Below are 20,067 nucleotides of genomic sequence, written 5' to 3'. Positions count from 1 at the left end.
GAAATCATGAAATTTGCCTTTCTCTGACTTATTTTACATAGCATAATACCCTCTAGGTCCATAGTGTTATAAATGGCAAGAACTCATTCCTTTTTATAGCTGAGTGATATTCCATTGTGTATGTCTTTATCCATCTTCTTTATCCATTCATCTATCACTGGATTCTTGAGTTACTTTCATATCTTTGCTATTCAGTTGTTTTTCTGACACTGGCTTGAAGAGACTAGGCCAGTAACTGCCTTGGAGCATTGCCACTTTCTGGTATGAAACAATTAGGTTTTCTTGTGGTTGTCTTTCACCTTCCTTCTCTAACTTATAGTTTCTATAAACTGGAACTTAGATCTGAAGGCTTGATTAGGTTTAGGTTAAATATTTTGGGGAAGACTACTTGATAGGTGATCCCATGTATTTCCTATTACATCACATAAGGAAGCCCATAAATATCTGGTAGTGCTAGGATATTTGAGTAAATATGACAGCCTGTAAAGTAATGTTAGAAAGTAATATTTTTCCTCTTGCAAGAGCAAGTAACTAGTAAAGAATATATCTAGTTTCCCATCAGTCTTTTACTTAGGTGTTTTAGCATCCTTGCTTGAGTCCATTATTGCCTTAAGAGTTGCAAAGTGGTTGTTTTTCTATATTTTTCTAAATTTATTATTGGCTACCATTCTTTTCTAAAAAATGTCCTTTTTCTCATTAAGTAGGCCTATTTGGTTATCCTTAAATGTTACCCTAAATTATAATTCCTATGAGAAAAGGAGGTTAAAGGCTTAATTCTTTCCTTTGGTTACCAATTTCAGAGTAAGACACTTGTGGTGGTTCTGTCCTGTTTGCCCTCAAATCTGTTTATTGCCTTCCCTACCTGGGAGGGTGACCTGTAGGAGGAGAAGTTAGCCCCTCTAAGGTCCTCCCCTCTCTCAGTGTTGGAAAATTGAGGGAGAAGATCAGATCCAGAGTATCCCCTTCTGCCCATCCACTCATGGGTTTCTAGAATTTAGTAACATCATTTTGTTTTCATTTTACTGATTTATTTTCAATTCATGGAAAGTAGTACTGGGTTTTTCATTTATGAGACTGATACTAAGTTTCCTTTTAAGATACAATTAAGTAAGAGTAATTCACAGGTACTACACAGATGAGGCAGGAATAGTGTAGGTAGTCCGTGGGCGACCAGAGCTTAGGAAGTTTATCAGGATGGAGCATTGACATCAGGCCAGTGGCGTGGGATTGAGCCGAGGGACAGGAGAAGAGCTCTTAAGGAGGCCGAGAGTGGACTTAGTGGTACGTGGAAGGGAGACGTAGAGGAGGACTCGAGGATGCCTGTCTCTAGGGTCCTGGCTGTGGGTGTGGGATTGTGCTGTTCACCGAGATGGGGAATACAGGAGGAGAGACACATTTTTCATTTCTCTTTCTATGAAGAACCAGGTGTAAATGTTAAGTTGAGTAGATACAAGTCAAAGCTTGTAATTTTTTTATAGTCATCTGAAGAAGATGCAGATTTAGTGTATTTCACATGAGGTTTCTGTAATATGCCGCAGTGTGTTTTGGATAATGAACTAAAGTAGAGTGAAAATAGTCCCCTTCATGGAAATTCACTACTAGCCCATCTTACTTCATTCCATCCCTCCAAGCACTTGCACAGCCCTACATGAAGTAGGTGCTCAGTAGAATTTGTTAAAGTGATTTAAAAAACAAAGTCACTCTTCTGGTACTGTGCCCTGTCACATTTCTTACTAATGTCTGTTTTCCAAAGCACTGTTTTTCTCTCTTTAATCTGGAATAATTCTTTGGTTAGCAGTGTTGCATAACTCAACCTTGTAAAAAACTTGTAAATAAAAATAATAGTGTGCTTAGAGCTAGTGATTTTTCTTTTTTTTTCCCTTTCTTTTCCTTTTTCCTATTTTTTTTTTTTGCTTTACAATTTATTATCAAAGAGTAGCTTTTTAGGGTTGATTAAATACTTCTGTTTAGGGCCCATTGTGATGACCTAAATCAGAATGTAACTACTACCTTTACATTTTTGTAGAATGGCTTCAAATGTCACTGTATGTCCGAATCTCATCAGAGACAACTCTTGCTGGCTTCCGAAAATCCTCAGCAGTTTATGGATTATTTTTCAGAGTAAGTAACTTGAAGACATCCTTTTCTCATAAGCTTTATTGAGTTGGACATTTAGTAGATGCTTAGTATTTTCTATATTGGGAGCTGTGTTTATTCCTTACACATTAACACAATAGCTGTATTATCCTGTGCTCAGGTTTTGTTTTCCTTTGACAGTTTATCAGAGTATGAAATTGTTGCAAAAGTGGTTCTCACAATTTAGTCTTGCACTTCAAGCATAAAAAACTCTCTTTCTAACTCAGTTGTGGCTCAGAGCATAGCTCTGGAGTCAGACTGCCTACCTTAAACCTGCAAATCCAGGCTTCTCTACTCATGAGCTGTGTGACTGGCTGAACCACTTACATTTGTTTGTGCTTTTGCCTGCTCATCTGTAAAATGGGACTAAAAACAGCAGCGTCTTCCAAGCGTTTGCTTTATTTTCTAGAGCTTATATAAAGATTAATGAGTTAATACTTTTAAAGTGTTTAGAAGAGTACCCAGTACTCGATTAATAGCTGTTAATTATTATTACTATTAATGTTTAGTTTCCTAGCTCTTTCTTTCCAAAGTTCTAGGATGGAGCGTTGACATCAGGCCAGTAGTGTGGGATTGAGCCGAGGGACAGGAGAAGAGCTCTTAAGGAGGCCGAGAGTGGACTTAGCACTTAAGCACCCTTAAAAATTATTGAAGAGCCCCAAAGAGTTTTTGTTTATGTTTGATATTGATATAGTGCTATTTGTAAGTTAGAGATTAAAAATGAAAAAAAATTAATGTATTTATTAATTTATTTAAAATAATAATAAACCTATTACATGTCAAAATAAATGAATTTTTTAATTTAAAAAGCCTATATTTTCTTTTTTTTTTAAACCTCTATTTTCTAAAACAAAAAAGTAAGAGTGGCACTGTTTACATTTTTGCAAATCTCTCCAATGTCTGACTTAATAGGAGACAGTTGGATACCACAATTGCTTCTGCATTCAGTCTGTTTCAAAATGTTTTGGGAAGCACTTAAAGAAAGCCCACCCTGTTCATAGATGTATAGCTGGAAGGGGGGAATATTTTAATAGCCTTTTTCAGATAATTTTGGATGTTCTTCTTTGATACTACATCAAAACAACGGCATGGGAGTTTTTTAAACTTTTTTCTTTAATATTTATTTATTATTAATTTAGAGAGTGTACACACCTGTGCATGAGTGGGAGGATGGGCCGAGGGGGGAGAGAATCCACAAGCAGACTCTCCGCTGAGGGTGGAGCCCAACGCAGGGCTCATTCATGACCGGAACAAAATCAAGAGTCAGCGGTTCAACCGACTGAACCACCCAGGCTTCCCTGGCATGAGTAGTTTCTTAAAGATCAGTTGCAGTGTGGAATCTGAAACCATATCAGCAAACTTTTTATATTCTATTACATTATGATCCCTCGATCTTTCACTTTAAATGGATCTCGTACCCATGCATGATTTTATATCATCATGCATTGGTCATTTGGAAAATATTGGTTCACTGAGTATTCTGAATGGTGACACATTTTGTTACACAGTAGCTATAAAATCATATTTATTAATGTGAGCATCAGTGTCATCGGAAATGTCTTTAAGTTTTGGGACGTATGTCAAACTCACAGTGACTGATGCTAGTTTACCAGATTCAAATTTTTGCTCGAAAGCTCAAATTTTATCATTGGCAACAAATACCATCCATTGTTTTCCTTGATATGACAAGGCTCCCTTTGTTTATGTTTGAGGAAATGTCTACTAAATATCCAATTTGGAATAATCATGGTTGATTTGTCAGTCATTCTTTCCAATAAAAATGGTGCTCCGTGAAAAAAGGTAGTTCAGCGCAAAGCTCAGACGATTGCGCAAGTGCTTTGCTCAAGACAATCACTGTCCAGCAACAGAAGTAGTTTACTCATAATCCCATTTCATCACATAGGGTAGTGGACAGAGGTAGCCCCACAGGTTGAGATTTAATCCTGTTACTGATACTGCTTTGTCAAGGACCTTCTCAATGAGACTGGCATTGACTTTCACCGAGAGCGCCTGCCCATGAAGAAGACCTGGGCCGCTAGTCCAGGGTGGCCTCACTGCCTACTGCCTGGACTTGGCTAAGATGCCAGCAGGTTCTCCCTGCATGGCTTTCGTGCCATCAAGGCAAGTAGCACAGTGTAAAAGGGCAGAAAGGATTTATCTGTGAACCGCCTAAGAACATCTGGAATACACTGGCTACATGTGCCACATTTGGGGAAATAGCAGTCTGGCCAGAGCCATCCACACTGGAGCTTTCCTCTCTACGCCTGTCCACTTGTCCTCGGTAGCTGCCCTCCGCTTCCGCCAGCCCCCTGGAGGGTCGCTTGTGCCTCTTTCCATCTTCCTTCTATCTTTTCTCAGTGGATGGTGCTTAACTGTCCGTGAACACCTCTCTGTTTTCCATTCTTTCCTACTCCTCCTCCCTCTGCTTACTTTTTTCCTTAACCCTCTGCCTGTCCCCCCAGCTCCTCAAATGCAAGAACGTTCTTCAGGACACCCGCTTGGCTTCCTTCCCTCCATAGTACAGGGGTTCCAGGAGTTCCGTTATTCTTGCAGCTGTTAACCTTTGTGTTGGATGACTCCTAAATCTTACCGTTCATTCCTAACATCTGTCTTAAGGTGTAGATTTTTTTTTTCTCTGCACAGTTCTATGTTTCTGAAGGCTCTCTCAGAGCCAACATTTTAAAGCTAAAGGCAGTATTCTGCCCACCACACCTGCTTGTTATCCTGGGCTGGCTGATAACTGCCTACCCGGAATGCGAGGCTGGGAAGTCCCTGTTGTCAATTCTCCTCTACGGTGTCCTTTAAACTTGCATCCTCTCCATTCTCACGGCTCTAGTAATAATAGTTCTCATCATTTCTCGCCTAAATTAATTCCATGAATTCCTCACTGGGCTCCCAGCTGCAGCTTCCGCTCCTCCCAGACATGTTTTATGCCGGTGGATCACAAACCACTACATGCATCCGAATCACCTGCAGGGCTTGTGACCACAGTGGCAGGTTCTGAGTCAGTAGATCTGAGGTGGGGCTGGAGACTTGGCATTTCTATCTAGTTCCCAGGTGATGTTGATGCCGCTGTGCTGGGGACCACACTTTGAGAATTCTTGTTCTATACTTTCCACAGGATTATCTTTCTAAATCACAGATTTTCACAGACTAATTCCTAAATAAATTATTTGGTGCTTTTCCACTGCACGCATAAAACCCACCCTCTTTAGCATAACATTCAAGATACTTCAAAGATTAGCCCTACCAGTATTTTCCAGCTATTGTCTTCCACCCCCGCCCCATTATTCTATTCTGTTCAATCCCACTGTGTCCCTCATTTCTATCTACTCTTAACATTAGCTCAATTAGATTATCATTTCCCAGATGTGATGCTTTCATATCTCTCTGCCATCTGGGAATGGCCTCTTCCTCTTCATCTCTAAAGTCCTGTTTATACTTCACTGCACATATTAGAGATCACCTCTGGGCATCTCCCTCGACTCCCCTGATACTTTGTTATATCTCTTTTGCAGTTTGATTTCTGTTATGATTGCTTCTGCTAGATTGTAACCTGGGTCAAGATTCCTGTTTTATTCACCTATGTTTACCTAGCACTTAGCATGGTACTCAGTTCAGAGGGACACGGTAAGTGCCAATTGCCTGTGGAATAGGGAAGTTTTGTTACCAGGTGTTGTACGCAAACAAGGAATCATGGAAAACTACATCAAAAACTAATGATGTACTATATGGCGACTGACATAACGTAATAAAAAAAAAAAAAGAAGAAGAACTGCGTTATTATGCCACATTCAGTAGCACTAAGAGACTTGATGAAGGAACCTCTGCAAAGATGTTTAGTCAGTTTGGTTACGGCTGCTCCAGTTTCAACTCCAGACTGACTTTTAACTATAGTTCTTAAAAGTTACACTCTTTCGGGATTCCTTCCTTTTTTAATTTTTAAAGGTTCGTAATAGATATTCACATGGATGTCTTGTATATCATTTGGGCGTTCACACTATGCTGGCTTACATTTCAGGAAGATGATGCTTTATATTTGTAGAATTACCATAATGCTCTCTTTCCTTTCCTTATTAGGGAATTCCGAAATGACTTCCTAGAACTTCTCAGGAGACGCTTTGGTAAGCATCCGAGTATTGTGCATATAACAATGTCATAATCTTATAACCTGCGCAGGATTGACAGTGTCGTATTTTGTTCTTAGGCACTAAGAGAGTTCACAACAACATCGTTTATAATGAGTATATCAGCCATCGAGAGCACATCCATATGAATGCCACTCAGTGGGAGACTCTGACTGATTTTACTAAGTGGCTGGGCAGAGAAGGTAAGAATAAGACAGGATTTAAATAGTTGTTACGTGGCTCCAATGCAGGGAGAGAGAATTGTCATAGTTTCTGTGTAAATTTACAGAAACAAGGATGAGTAGGGCAATTAAAAACTCGTGGACAGGAGCAGAATCTTCCAGGATTGATTTCATTTGTTACACTTGAATATGAGTGTCTGGAATGGTTCTTTTGATAGTTCAAAGATGTATCACCGAAGCATCCTCTCATTTGGGGTAAGAATTATTATCAGTCCTTCCTTTTTTATCGCTGTATTCATTTTACTTTCAGAAACTTTTGTTACCCCGCTTAAGGAGGTTTTTATTTATTTATTTTTAAAAAACATTTATTTGTTTATTTTAGAGAGAGAGAGAGAGTACAAGTGGGAGGGGCAGAGGGAGAGTCTGAAGCAGACTCCACACTGAGCAGGGAGCCCGTAGGGCTCGATCTCAGACCCTGAGATTACAACCTGAGCCGAAATCATCCAGGCACACCACAAGCTTTTTAACATTTTATTTCAGTTTATTCCATTTCTGATCTTCCTAGGCTGAAGCTAGGGAGAAGAGAGGAGAAAGAAATTTTCTGTCAATGTATTACTTATTCAGTGTGTTACTTTACTCCATTGTATGGGGAAAATTTCTACTTAGTAAGTTAGCAGAATATCATGTACTCCTTGTATGTTAAATACTTAGAAACAGTTAAATAAGCGAGGTAATACTTCTTTCGTGTGTTTCCCTTGCTTAAATAGTTGACTTAACCTAGCTAGTTAAAAATCAGAATAATAATTTTTTCTGTTTAAGGAGATAAAATATTCTACTTAAAATACCTAAGTTTCATCAGCTGTGAATATGGAAAATTTGTGTGCTGCATGAATTTGTGTATTTGAATGTGTTTGAATGAATGTATTTGTTTTAACTTTTTTAAATTAAATTTTATTTTATTATGTTTGTCACCATACAAAACTGAATGAATGTATTTGAATGAATAAGCACATGATGCAGAGATAAAACACATTTGTATTTACTTTTAGTTTTGATTGTATGCAAAAAAAATTTTTTTTTTAAGGTTTGTGCAAGGTGGATGAGACCCCGAAAGGCTGGTATATTCAGTACATAGACAGGGACCCAGAAACTATCCGCCGGCAACTGGAACTAGAGAAAAAGAAGAAGCAGGACCTTGATGATGAGGAAAAAACAGCCAAATTTATTGAAGAACAAGTGAGAAGAGGTCTGGAAGGGAAAGAACAGGTGGGCAACAATATCATTCTGGGAGGCAACAGAGAAAGGCTTCAGGAAGCAAAATTTTTAAGCATTGACTTGAATTTTGTAGGTCTTGTTCCTTAATTAAGAGAAGAAAGAACATGGCCAAGTATAAAAGCCCAGGTTTTGGAGTTGAGATAAATCTGGGTTCAATTCCTAACTTACTGACTCACGGTCTCGTAGAATTATATAATCTTCTAAACCTCGGTTTCCTTATCCCTAAGGCAGAGGCGATAGCCAATGGGGAAGACAGAGCAGATCACATTACTGGGCTGGAATTAACGTAGTGCTGGAGTTAAACACAGTGTGGGAACCTATAGGGCCAGCATTTACCCCATTCTGGGGAGGATGCAGAGTATCTGAAGGTAGATACAACCTCTGGGCTTGAAGAATCAATGGGCAAAACCCAGACAAATGGGGGAAGGAAGACATGGTTCAGGTGGTTCAGATGTTGGAATAACTAGAGTAAGGCATTTATTTTAACAAATATTTATTGGGTACGCCCTTCTTCTAGGCACTGGGGATAGAGCAGTAAACAGAAGGTAAAAACTCACTGCCTCATGGTGCTTACGTATCAAAAGTACAGGAAAATATAACCTAGTATATATGTGAAACTACTAGCCATTTAGTATTTTTAAAAAGCTTCTGTGGTATAAGATACATGTGATAAAGTGTATGATGGGCGTTAATCTTAAGGTGACAGCTCAGTGAAATTTTACACATGTATGTGTCTTTAGCAGGATGGATGGAAGTAGATGGATGGATAGCCTATGTAGCAACCCACCAGATCAAGAAATAGACCATTTCCAGGGGTCATCGTCATCCCCAGTTAATAGTCCCCGTCCCCCAAGAAGGAACCAGGGTTCTTCTGGTACCACTGTTGATTATCTGTTAGTGTGTTTGTGAACTTTGTAGAAATGTGATCATACCATATACTCTCTGTCTGGCTTCTTTAACTTAAACAGAAGTTCTTTATGTTTCCTGTACCTATATTCTTTCCTATCAGTGTTTAACTCTTTTTTAAAAAGTGATGTCTGCTATTCCATTTTATGAACGTCACACAATTTATCCATTCTCCTTTTGAGAAACATGTGGATTGTTTTCAGTTTTTGGCTATGGTGAATACAGCTGCTCTGATCATTAGTGTACATGTCTTATAGAAGCTGTTTTGTACAGAGAGATGCAGGAAGTAGTCGGCAATAAGAAAGTAAAGATCCGTTCATGAGTCAACTTTTATACCATGTTAGTTGACCTCCTTGATAAGTGATGGGTGTGCATGTGTATTATGGTACTCTTTCCATATCCGTGTATTCATATGCGTGTATTCACACAGCCTTTTAGGAGTTTTCTGTATTAAATTAAAATAACAATGGTTATTAAACTGCTGTAACTGTCAAATTTAAACCCTTGCCTAAGATTGAAAGTTCTTTATTCTTGAAATTCTTCTCTTACCTTTTTCATTTTAAACCTCTGCTTTCAATAGAGGGAAAATGGTAATTTCCTATTGTGGAAATTAAGAAGGATCACATCATGTACAGAGGAAATTGGTTTACTTTTTGGAATAGCATTGTTTTTTAACATTTTAGCGTAATTCTACTAAAACCTTCAAGTTAATTCGTACTTTTCAAGTATAAATAGCATCTTCCCCTAAAAGGCAGTGGAAGTCCTACTGATTAGTGCTTCCTCATTGCACTCTTAAATATTATAAATTTTTAAAAAGCAACATCATGTCTTTCGCCTTCCTTTGTGAGATCCTAATGGAGAAAGAATATCTCAGCAGGATCTCAAGAACAACATTTTTATTAATAGAAAAAACAATCAACATTTGTTAAATCAACATTTATCAAACACTATTGCAGGCATTATGCTAAATGCTTCCTTTATGACATCCCTACATATGCATATTATTCCCATTTTAAAGACAGAATAGTTGAGGTACAGGGAGATCGTGAGATTGACAGGTGATGAAGCTAATAATGTGCAGAGGTGGGTTTGACCTGCAGTTCTGTCTGAGTTCGTTTTAGGTTCTTGATCTTACACTAAACTATCCCACAGTATAGAAGTGTTTTGCTTTTTAAAGTAATCCTCTAGCTAAAATTCTTTTTTTCTTTTTTTAAGACTTTATTTATTTGAGAGAGCAAGCGAGAGAGAGCATGAGCAGGGGAAGGGAGAGGGAGAAACAGACTCAATGCAGGGCTCAATCCCAGGACACTGGGACCATGACCGGAGCCGAAGGCAGATGCTTAACCGACTGAGCCACCCAGGTGCCCCATCCTCTAGCTAAAATTCTTAAGGTTTATTGTTTTATGTTGTTTCCTGTTTAAATTATAGTAGAAATAAAAATGTAAGTAGTCTTCTGAGATGTGGTACAGAGAAGCCACTTTTTTCCCCTTTAGAATAATTCTTAGTTGAAGAATATTTGCAGTACATATAATTTCTTAACAAGCTCTTAATCATTTTATTTTTTTATTAAGATTTCATTTATTTATTTGAGAAAGCGAGAGAGAACGAGCAGGGGGAGGGAGAAGCAGACTCTCCGCTGAGCAGAGAGCCCAATGCGGGACTAGATCCCAGGACTCTGGGATCATGACCTGAGCTGAAGGCTGATGCTTAACCGGTTGACTGAGCCATCCAGGTGCCTGGATTTTCATCATTTTAGAGCTGCATGTTGGAGCTGCCTTGCAACATGGGTAGCAAGTCATAATTGGGACTATTGAATATTGATAGTAAATGCACTGTGAACCAAACCTTCATACTCTTTTTTTTTTTTTCCTTTTAGGAGGCTCCTATTTTTACAGAATTAAGCAGGGAAAATGATGAAGAAAAAGGTGGCTTTACTTTTTTTCTTATTCTTCTTTTAATATGGATGATTTTATATTGGCTCTGCCAAAACCTAGCACCATGTTTAGGGGCAAGATGTATAATCTGTCTGGATTGCATTGTTTTTACCGATTTATGAAAAGGTAACAATAAATCAGGTAGGATGCTTTCAGCTGCAAGTAACAAAACCGACCAAAATTAGCCTAAATAATAAGGAAATACCTTGCCAGAACAAGAGTCCCAGAGGTAGGGCGGTTCTGGATGCCAGGCCATCCATCAGGAGCTGGACACAAGGTGGTGGTAGGCACTTTCAGCCATCGTATGCACACCCAACAATGTCCAAAGGATGACAGAGAGCATCTCTTCTGGAGTCCCCTGTGAGCAGGAAAACTTTTCCTAGGAGACACTCCTCCAGGCAGCAGACTTCCTTTTGAATATCACTGGCCAGTCCATATCAGCCTCCACCTCAAGAATAGGCACTGGGAAAGGAAGTGGCATCATTTTGATTGGTTTAGAGCAAAAGAACCTTACTATTTACCTCCCGAAGCCCCCCACCTCCTAATCCCATCACTTTGGGCATTAGGTTTTCAACATATCAGTTTTAGGGGGATGCAAACATTCAGACTCTATCATCCTCCAAGCCATGCGTGAGAGGTGTAAGACACAAAATTGGAGTCCTGTCCCCTTAGCACGGGGAGAGGGGGCCCGTGGAGATGGGGAGCGGCCAAGGCAGTCCCCTATAGCTTGATCATATGTAGATCTTTCCCAGCTCTGTGAGCATCCGTTCACTATTATCTGCGGGAATTCATCATCTCTGGATAGGAGCATTCCAGCTCTCATTTATTCAAAATGTCCGTGAGCTTTCTTTGTGGATACATTGTGGTGTCTTATCTGATAAGTTTTATAAGTTTCCTGAAATATATATACACACACACACACAATATATATATATAATACATATGATGAAATATACATGTAAAAAAATACATCATTTTTTTTCTTCCAGTTACATTTAATTTGAATAAAGGAGCATGTAGTTCAGCAGCAACGTCATCCAAATCAAGGTGAGCTCCATGAACATACATCTTAGAACCTGAGAATTTTTGTGAGATATTGATTACTACACTTTGAAAGCGCAGGATTGTGAATTACTTTTTTCTGGTTGTAATTTTCTTCTTTGTCTCATTTTTGTTTGACGGTGGTTTTCTTTTGTTAGCACCTGTCTTTTTCCTTACCTGCCCGTGATACGATGCTTCTGAGGAAAGGCACATTTTGATTAAATGCCTCACATGACAAGTGTTTGCTTTTCTCTGAGTCCTTCTCTGCTTAGTGGCTCCCCTAAGCTATTGCAGTGCTATGGATTTTTCTATCACAGCCCGCTCACCAAATTTAAATATTAGCTTGGGTATACAGTTTTTGTTCTGCCTACTGTGTTAAGATTTTGTGAGAACAGAAACTAGGTTATTCACCCGCCTTCTTAGGCCCTGGTAAAGTATAAATGCACCAGAAGGCACGTACTCGTAGTTGTGCTCCCGGCTGCCTGGTGTAAGTAGCCGAGCAGGGCCTGACCAAGCTTTTCTATAAAAGGCCACATAGTAAGTATTTCAGACATGATTGGCCGGTTGTCTTTGTCACAGCCACTTGACTGCCATTGGAGTGAGAAAGCAGCCACAGACAATGTGCCAACAAATGCACGTGGCTGTATTCCAATATGATCTTACTTATAAATACAGGCGGCAGGCTGCATTTGGCCCTCAGGTTGGAGTTTGCCAAACCCTGACATAGCATGTGGTCAGGTTGGTTCTGTTCCCTTTTCATGTTCTCTTCTCTTGCGGTTCTTATCTGTTTTTTCACCAAATATTTATTCACGATCTGTGATGCGCAACGTGTCCAGTTTGGTTATGGAGATTCAAAACAAAACAAAACAAAACGGTAAGATATTCAGGAAGATGCCTTCCCAGCGTCTACCAGAATTTCGTTTTGAGTTGGCCAATATTTATTTTACTTAGTATTTTATTTATTTATTTTTATTTTTATTTTTTAAAATATTTATTTATTTGAGAGAGACAGAGATAGAGAGACCCCGAGCAGGAAGGAGGGGGAGAAGCAGACACCCTGCAGAGCAGGAAGCCTGATGCGGAGCTTGATCCCAGGACCCCGGGACCATGACCTGAGCAGAAGGCAGACGCCCAACCATCTGAGCCACCCAGGCACCCCTTTACTTAGTATTTTACGTGTTGTTTATTTAAGACCTAACTCAGTTTTCTTGGTTAAGTTATAGGCTAGTGCTTCTTGGCACAGCTAGAAAAGTGGCCAGGAGAAGTGAAGGAAATAGAGGAGCAATGTATAACTGCTTCTCTGGGCTTGCCAGAGATCTTCACTTTGATCTAAATGCTTCAGAATTGATACGTACATTAGATACCATGAAGGACATGGTTAATTGGGTCCCACATACAGTACATTTGAAAAGAAAATTCTTTTCAAAATATTGGTAGGATATGACCTGGAAGACAGAGTCAAATATATCCAGTCACACACGCCTTATGGTTTTAGACCCGTACATGTTTCTCTCCGTTCTCCTTTATTATTTGTTATTCCTGAGTGTAGGTAAATGTTAAAATTGGTCCCAGTGGCCCCCAAATTGGTCTCCCTTGTATTAGTTTTCTATGGCTGCTGTAACAAATTACCATAAACCAAGTGTCTTTTTTTTTTTTTTTAAGATTTTATTTATTTATTTGAGAGAGAGCAAAGTGAGAGAGAGAGCGCGAGCAGGGGGAGGGGTGGAGGGGACGAAGGCTCCCCACCGAGCAGGGAGCCCAATGGGGGGCTCGATCCCAGGACCCTGGGATCATGACCTGAGCCAAAGGCAGATGCTTAACTGACTGAGCCATCCAGGCACCCCAAACCAAGTGTCCTGAAACAACAGAAATGTGTTCTGTCTCTGGAGGCCAGAAGTCTGAAGTCAGTATCCCTGAGCCAAAATCAGGCCACATGCAGGGCGGCACTTCCTCTGGAGGCTCTGGGGGGATTCCTGTCTTTGCCTTGCCCAGCTTCTGGTGGCTTCTGGAGTTCTTTAGCTTGTGGCTGCATCCTTCAGTTTCAGAAGCAGTGTCTTCACATTTCTCTTTGCTCCATCTTCACGTAAAAAGATGCATGTGGTTGCATAGAGAGCCCGCTCAGGCAACCCAGGATAATCTCATCTCAGAATCTATAACTTAATCTCATTTGCAGAGACCCTTTTCCAAATAAGGTAACATTTATTAACTCCAAGGATGAGGACCTGTTATCTCGGGTCTGCTAGTTAGCCTTCTATAGCCCGATGCCAGGCTCTGATGTTACTAGTAAAAATAGTTTTATTTGACTAAGTTCTGTGAGTTCAGTCTCGAGTATCTATAATAACTCATATATAGTGTCTCAAATAATACAATGGAAAGACTCATCTAAATTTTCTTTTTCTGAGATTATGGTCCATTTTTATAGAGTTTGAGATTTATTTTCCTGTTGATTTATATCTCTTGTATATCTGAAACTCAGAATGAACAAAAGGATCTAGATACAAAAAATTGATACTTTAGATTATATGGAGGCACAAAGATAAGCCCTGCTTCTCCAGTGTTTGAACAGAGGTTACTCAGTTTCCATTTCTCTTTTGGGGCTTCTCTTCTTTAATTGTGTTAGGACCCACTCCAGTTACTGAAAGCAGAAATCTAGGGCTGTTCTAGAAGCAAACGTTCCATTTCCAGTCTGTTCCCGTTCATTTCTTGCCTTGATTTGAGCCCCATCTTGCCCCGTCTCAATTTGTCAGCCTCCAATAGCGTCTTTGGGGAGGAGGGGTGTTACTGTTAGAGCAGGTAGTGTAAGATCAAATACAGTGCACAGCTGGGGCGCCTGGGCGGCTCGGTGGGCTAAGCGTCCGACTCTTGATTTTAGCTCAGCTCATGATCTCAGGGCCGTGAGACTGAGCCCCGCATCGGCCTCCCCACTTGGTCGGGAGTCTGCTTGAGATTCTCCCTCCCTCTCCCTCTGCCTCTCCCCCTCTGTGTGCTCATGCACTGGGGGGTGCTCGCTCTCTAAAAAAGTAAATTAATTAATTAATAATAATACACAGCTGAAAAAAATAGACTATTTTGTTTTGCATTTTACTTTAATGTTCATTATTGAGATTGTTATTTAAGTTTCTACTCTTAAAATGATTTGTATAGGTATTCTTTTTTGACTCTAGTGTTTTTAGGATAGGGATTATCACTTTGAAAGCTTGGTAAAATTTGGTAAAATATTGTGCTAGTATCTTTTACAGGTGAGGGAATACTTTTTTACTACTGATTCAGTTTCATTATGGTCATTAGTTTATTCAACTTCTCGATATAATCTTGATCATACAAATTTCAATAATTCGTATAATTTTGATTTTTCTACAATATTCTTTTTACCTAGGCTCTCAAATTTGCTATTTTATTAATCTTTTAGAATACCAACTTTTTGTTTTCTTGAAATTGTCATTTCTTTGGTTTCTGTGTTACTGACTTCTGTCCTTCATAATTTCTTCTGTCAACATTTCTTATATTCTTCCTTATTCATTTTAGCTCTAATAGAATCGTGATATTGCAAGCAGGAGGATCTTTCTAAATGTCTTTCTTTCACCTGCGGGATAATGTCATTTTTGTCCATGCTACTGATCCGGTGCCTCTCCCGCCCCTTGCCCTCCAGCTATGCTAAATTATTTGCCCCATCCTAAGTGAGCCACGGTGGCTCACCCTTTCTTGCCTTTACATGTTCTGTCCTTACTTCCCGGAATGCCCTTCCGGGTCTGTTCTCCCACCCTGTCGTGAGATCCTGATGGGCTGTTCTGTTTGTGTTTTTATCACCATTGCTTGTCACGCTGTAGACATTTAATAAGGCCAAATAAATGTTCTTGATAGGAAACTTTCTTTCTCTTCAGTTTAGTTTTTTTGTGCGGTGACATACATATAACATAAAGTTGACCATTTTCACCATTTCTAAGCATACAGTTCGGGCGATTCATGTCACGTTGTGCAGCCGTCACCGGTATCCATCTCCCGGACTTTCTCATCAGCCCAAACTGAAACTCTGTCCCCATTAAATGCTTACTTCCCCATTTCCCGGTAGCCCCCAGGCCCCAGTAGCCTCTATTCTGCTTTCTGTCTCTGTGGATTGGACTATTCTAGGCTCCTCATAGGAGGAGAAGTCTACAGCAATTGCCCTGTTGTGCCTGGCTTCTTTCACCCACTTTAATGTCTTCAGGGTTCATACATGATGCGGCACGTGTTGGAATTTCCTTCCTTTCTAAGGCTGAATAATATCCTTTTGTATGTATACACCACATTTGCTTCATCTCTTCATCAGTCATTGGACATTCGAGTCACTCCCACCTCTGGGCGTTCATGAACCATGCTATTGTGAACATTGGTGTTCAGATAACTGTTTGGGTCCCTGCTTTCAGTCCCTTTGGATGGAGACCCAGCAGCGGAGGTGCCGGGTTGTATGATAGTTCTGCCTCGCTATTTGCCACAGCAGCTGCCCCAGTTGACATCCCCACCACCAGAGCGCAAGGGTCCCAGAAACAGAATCAGAACTTAGAAGTCTATTCAGAGGATTGAATTATGGGACAAAACCCAGTAAGTGATTTTTCAAAAGGGTAAATGTAAAACGTTACAGTTCAGTGAACGAAGAATACCTGCCGTGATGACCGAGTGGGGGAATCCTGACCTGGGCCCCCTGTACAGAAAAGTAGTGGTTGGGGGGGTGCCTGGGTGGCTCAGTCGGTTAAGCAGCTGCCTTCAGCTCAGGTCATGATCCCAGGGTCCTGGGATCGAGCCCCGTATCGGGCTCCCTGCTCCGTGGGAAGCCTGCTTCTCCCTCTCCCTCTGCCTGCCACTCCCCCTGCTTCTGCTCCCTCTGTCTCTCTCCCTCTCTCTCTCTCCCTCTGTCCCTGCTCCACCCCCTCCACTCATGCTTTCTCCCCTGAAAAATAAAAGCCTGAATAATAATTCTGTTGTTTTTCTGTTAATCACACCTTTTTCCTTGGTTATCTTCATGGTAGCTTCGTGCATGTATTTATCCTTTGTTCGTCTTTTGCAAATATGACAAACTAAATGATTACACTGGTAAGATTAATTGAGATATTAACTGAGCATGTATTTTATGTGAGTCACAAGATAGCAACTCACTTTACAGGAAAAAAAATAAGTATATATAAATATATACCCATTATTATATGTACAAATCATATATGCAAATGTTTATAGTACAAGGTGGCGTATGATACATGCTAGAAAGTGCTATGGCAGTTCAAACCCTCATGAAGAATGGATCTTAAAGAATTGGAACAAATAGAGATAATTGGAGAGATTGCGCTAGGTATAAAAGAGGCAGTTTGCAAAGGCATGAAACATGGCATGGCTCAGTCAGTAACGAGTTATTCAGAATGGCTGGTGTATACAATAAGTCAGAGATAATATTCTTGGGCCAGTGGTGACAATTTTATACCACACTAAAAAAGTAGAATTTACACTGTCAATTCTAGGCAGTTAGGAACGATCAAAAATTAGGTGACATGTTCAGATTGCTTTCAAAAAATAGAACTGACAGTAATTGCTAGACTTCTTTGCCAACCTCTTATTTAATCCTTGCAATTGAGCTCTGAGTTGGCTCACACTGTTATCCTCATTAATAGATGAGAAACTGAAGCTTAGAAAAGTGAATCACCCAAGGTCAGAAGCAGAAGCCTCCTTAGCCCCTGATCTGCCTAACCCCGAAGCCGGCACCCCACTGGTCTGTGCTGATCATGGTTGGCACTAAGTGAAGGGGTGAGGAGAGGGAAGAGGGCGTTAAGGCAGGAATGGTTACATGTTCTCATGCTGCTTAGGTCCTAGGTCCTCTGTTGTTTTGACTAATCTGTTGTAAATTAATCGTGTAACAAATTTCTTCTGTACTGTTCTACACGTTAGAAAGCCTTCTTCTATGCATTGGTTTTGTTAACAAGCATGGCTTTTCTTTTTACCAGTTCCTTGGGACCAAGCGCATTGAATACCATCGGGAATGCAGCATCAGTTAAACGAAAAGAATCTTCCCGGAGCTCAGCTCAATCAAAAGAAAAGAAAAAAAAGAAATCTGCCCTCGACGAGATCATGGAGGTATAGTTTACGAGCTGCTTATTGATGTGTTAGCAGTTAGAGGAATGACATAATTCAAACTAAGGAAAGTTTAGTCTCACCAATTCTTGGATTAATATAAAGTCAGAAAATGTATGCAGACTAGGTTAGGGGAAGGTAGTCTGGATGCAGTTCCATCTGGGTAGAGTTGGAATCCCTCATCACAAGTTTATTTTCGTGCCTCAGGTGCTGTGTTCAGAACTCTCCATGTGTTCATGGTCAGTGGAATTCAATCAGAAGGACCTGGGCGGTCACTGCAGCTAAAAACAAAAGCTCTGTTTCCCTTCTGTGGCTCTGTAAAATTGTCATCCTCCGTGGATTCCTCCCACCAGCCTCTGTTCTCCTCTTGCCTCTGACTTCGCTTACCACCTCCTAGCCAGCAGCAGGAAGCGATGACGTAGTTTTCATTTGACTTTACCTAATGGCTAAGCCTATGTGACAAATCCTTGAAAACCCATGATTTAAGATTGAGGACCACACTTTGGCTCTAAATCTACTTGCACCTCTAGAGCTGTTCTGAATCTTCCTCTTTCCCTTTCCACACATAACCTTACCTTATCTTATCAATACATTTATGAAGTAAGTAGAAAGGAGAAGAAGGACAGGTGAAGAGAAAGAAGAAATGGATAGAAGAAGCTGACTTGTTTTTTCCTGTAATATCATTTCCTCTAATCTCCCCAACCTTCCTCTTTATTTGTGAAGGGATAGAGACAACTGTTTGGTCTTCCCCATTTCTGGGTGCTCTTATGATACAGGGCGGTCTAAACAGTTGAGAGTGTAATATAAAATGTGTACACTAAGAGATGTGGTTGCTCTGTCACTGAACATATACTGAGTTGCTGTTGTGTGCTGGGCATTGTGTGAGGTCCTGTGTCTGTGTAGTAGGGAGAAAAATACAGTCCCGCTGTGTCATGGGGCTTTTGCTCTAGTAGGAGAGACAGTTCATGAACAAGTGAATGAGTGAGTAAGTTATTACAAAACGCTAAGTGCTAAGGAGGTCTGAGGGCGGGCCATGGGGGGTAGCTTGTGAAAAGGTGCCAAGGCAGGAAAGACCTTGAATTCAGGTGCCTGAAGGAAAGGTCCATGTGGCTGGAGCATGGTGAGTGTGAGAGTGGTAGCATTTGCAGTTTGAGAGAGAAGTTGGAGCAACATCTTAGACGTCTCAATAGTCCATGACAGGAGGTTCCTGAATCTCATTCAAAGTAAAATGGGAAGCCAGACCTACCTGCCTTGTAAAACCTGCTAAATTTAGAATGTTCTTTGTTAATACTGGAAAGTTGGAGACATTAAAATGGAATTTATTATTAACCAAAGAATTGTAGCATCCTGTCCACTGAAAGTTGGGACTTCAGGTTCACTGACGGCCATCGAGAAAGAAAAAGGCGTGATGTGGCTCCTCAGCACTCTTTGTTTGGACACCCTTGTGCTTACATCTCTCGTGGTTATGTTTTTCTTGCCCTACATTCACAAGATTTATTATCCTTATCATACAGAGCAGCCCCTTTTGGCCATCACTGTAGGACTAACCGTGCTGTGCAAAATTGGTTTAAAGTGTTGTGTTTTTACCACATGAACATGTTGCTTGTTTCCCAGCTTGTGACAGGCACACAAGGGAAGTGGGGAAATGGCGATGTAGCGTTGGCATGTGGCCTTGCAGTCTTGACTAAGTAGAGGTCGCTTGTGTTTATTTTCTTGGCCAGTTGACGTGCTTTATCACATATTTTGGTACATCCAAGTATGTGTGTGTGTGGTTTTTTTTTAAAAGATTTTATCTTTAAGTAGTCTCAACACCCAATGTGGGGCTCGAACCCACAACCCCAAGATCAAGAATTGCATGCTCCACCAACTGAGCCAGCCAGGCGCCCCCCCCCACCAAGTGGGTTTTTTTTTTCTTTTAATAAAAAATTAATTGCAAAAAATGTTTATTTGTATTTGTCAGAGCTTGTAAATTACACGGATCGCCTTTGAGGCATATGTTTTATGGTGTTCATTTGCTACACAGAATGGTATTTGAAATAAATTGAGGATTTTAAAGAGAGAATTCTGTATCTTCTGTGTTCTACAGATAGAAGAGGAAAAGAAAAGAACTGCCCGGACAGACCACTGGCTACAGCCTGTACGTATTCAGTTGAAGCTTCTTATTTCCTGAATGCTTTTAAAAAAGTGAATCATGTAAAGAACATTTGGTATAAATGACTGAATTTCTCAAATATACTTAAATCATACGGATAGATCTATAACATTCATGACTTTTCTTTTTATCTGATCTTAAATGATCAGCTGCACCTGTATTGGAGAGTTACTTCACGTTTATAGGCTGGTAAGATTTCTTGAGTTTAATGCCAGATTCAT

General features: G+C 40.2%; 1 protein-coding gene across 1 annotated transcript in view; it reads left to right on the top strand.

The window, feature by feature from the left end:
* The window catches only part of KIN (Kin17 DNA and RNA binding protein), a 34,907-nt gene that overhangs the window by 2,853 nt on the left and 11,987 nt on the right, over positions 1-20,067 (top strand). Inside the window, exons 2-9 of the mRNA XM_032425780.1 lie at positions 2,027-2,121; positions 6,217-6,260; positions 6,344-6,466; positions 7,530-7,711; positions 10,503-10,551; positions 11,550-11,607; positions 17,568-17,697; positions 19,781-19,831. Coding sequence (XP_032281671.1) covers positions 2,027-2,121; positions 6,217-6,260; positions 6,344-6,466; positions 7,530-7,711; positions 10,503-10,551; positions 11,550-11,607; positions 17,568-17,697; positions 19,781-19,831 — 732 coding nt within the window. The remainder of the gene's footprint in view (positions 1-2,026; positions 2,122-6,216; positions 6,261-6,343; positions 6,467-7,529; positions 7,712-10,502; positions 10,552-11,549; positions 11,608-17,567; positions 17,698-19,780; positions 19,832-20,067) is intronic.

The sequence above is a fragment of the Phoca vitulina genome, unplaced genomic scaffold (genome assembly GCF_004348235.1).
Source record: "Phoca vitulina isolate PV1807 unplaced genomic scaffold, GSC_HSeal_1.0 scaffold33, whole genome shotgun sequence".
NCBI lineage: Eukaryota > Metazoa > Chordata > Mammalia > Carnivora > Phocidae > Phoca > Phoca vitulina.
This window is presented reverse-complemented; position numbering and strand designations above follow the sequence as displayed.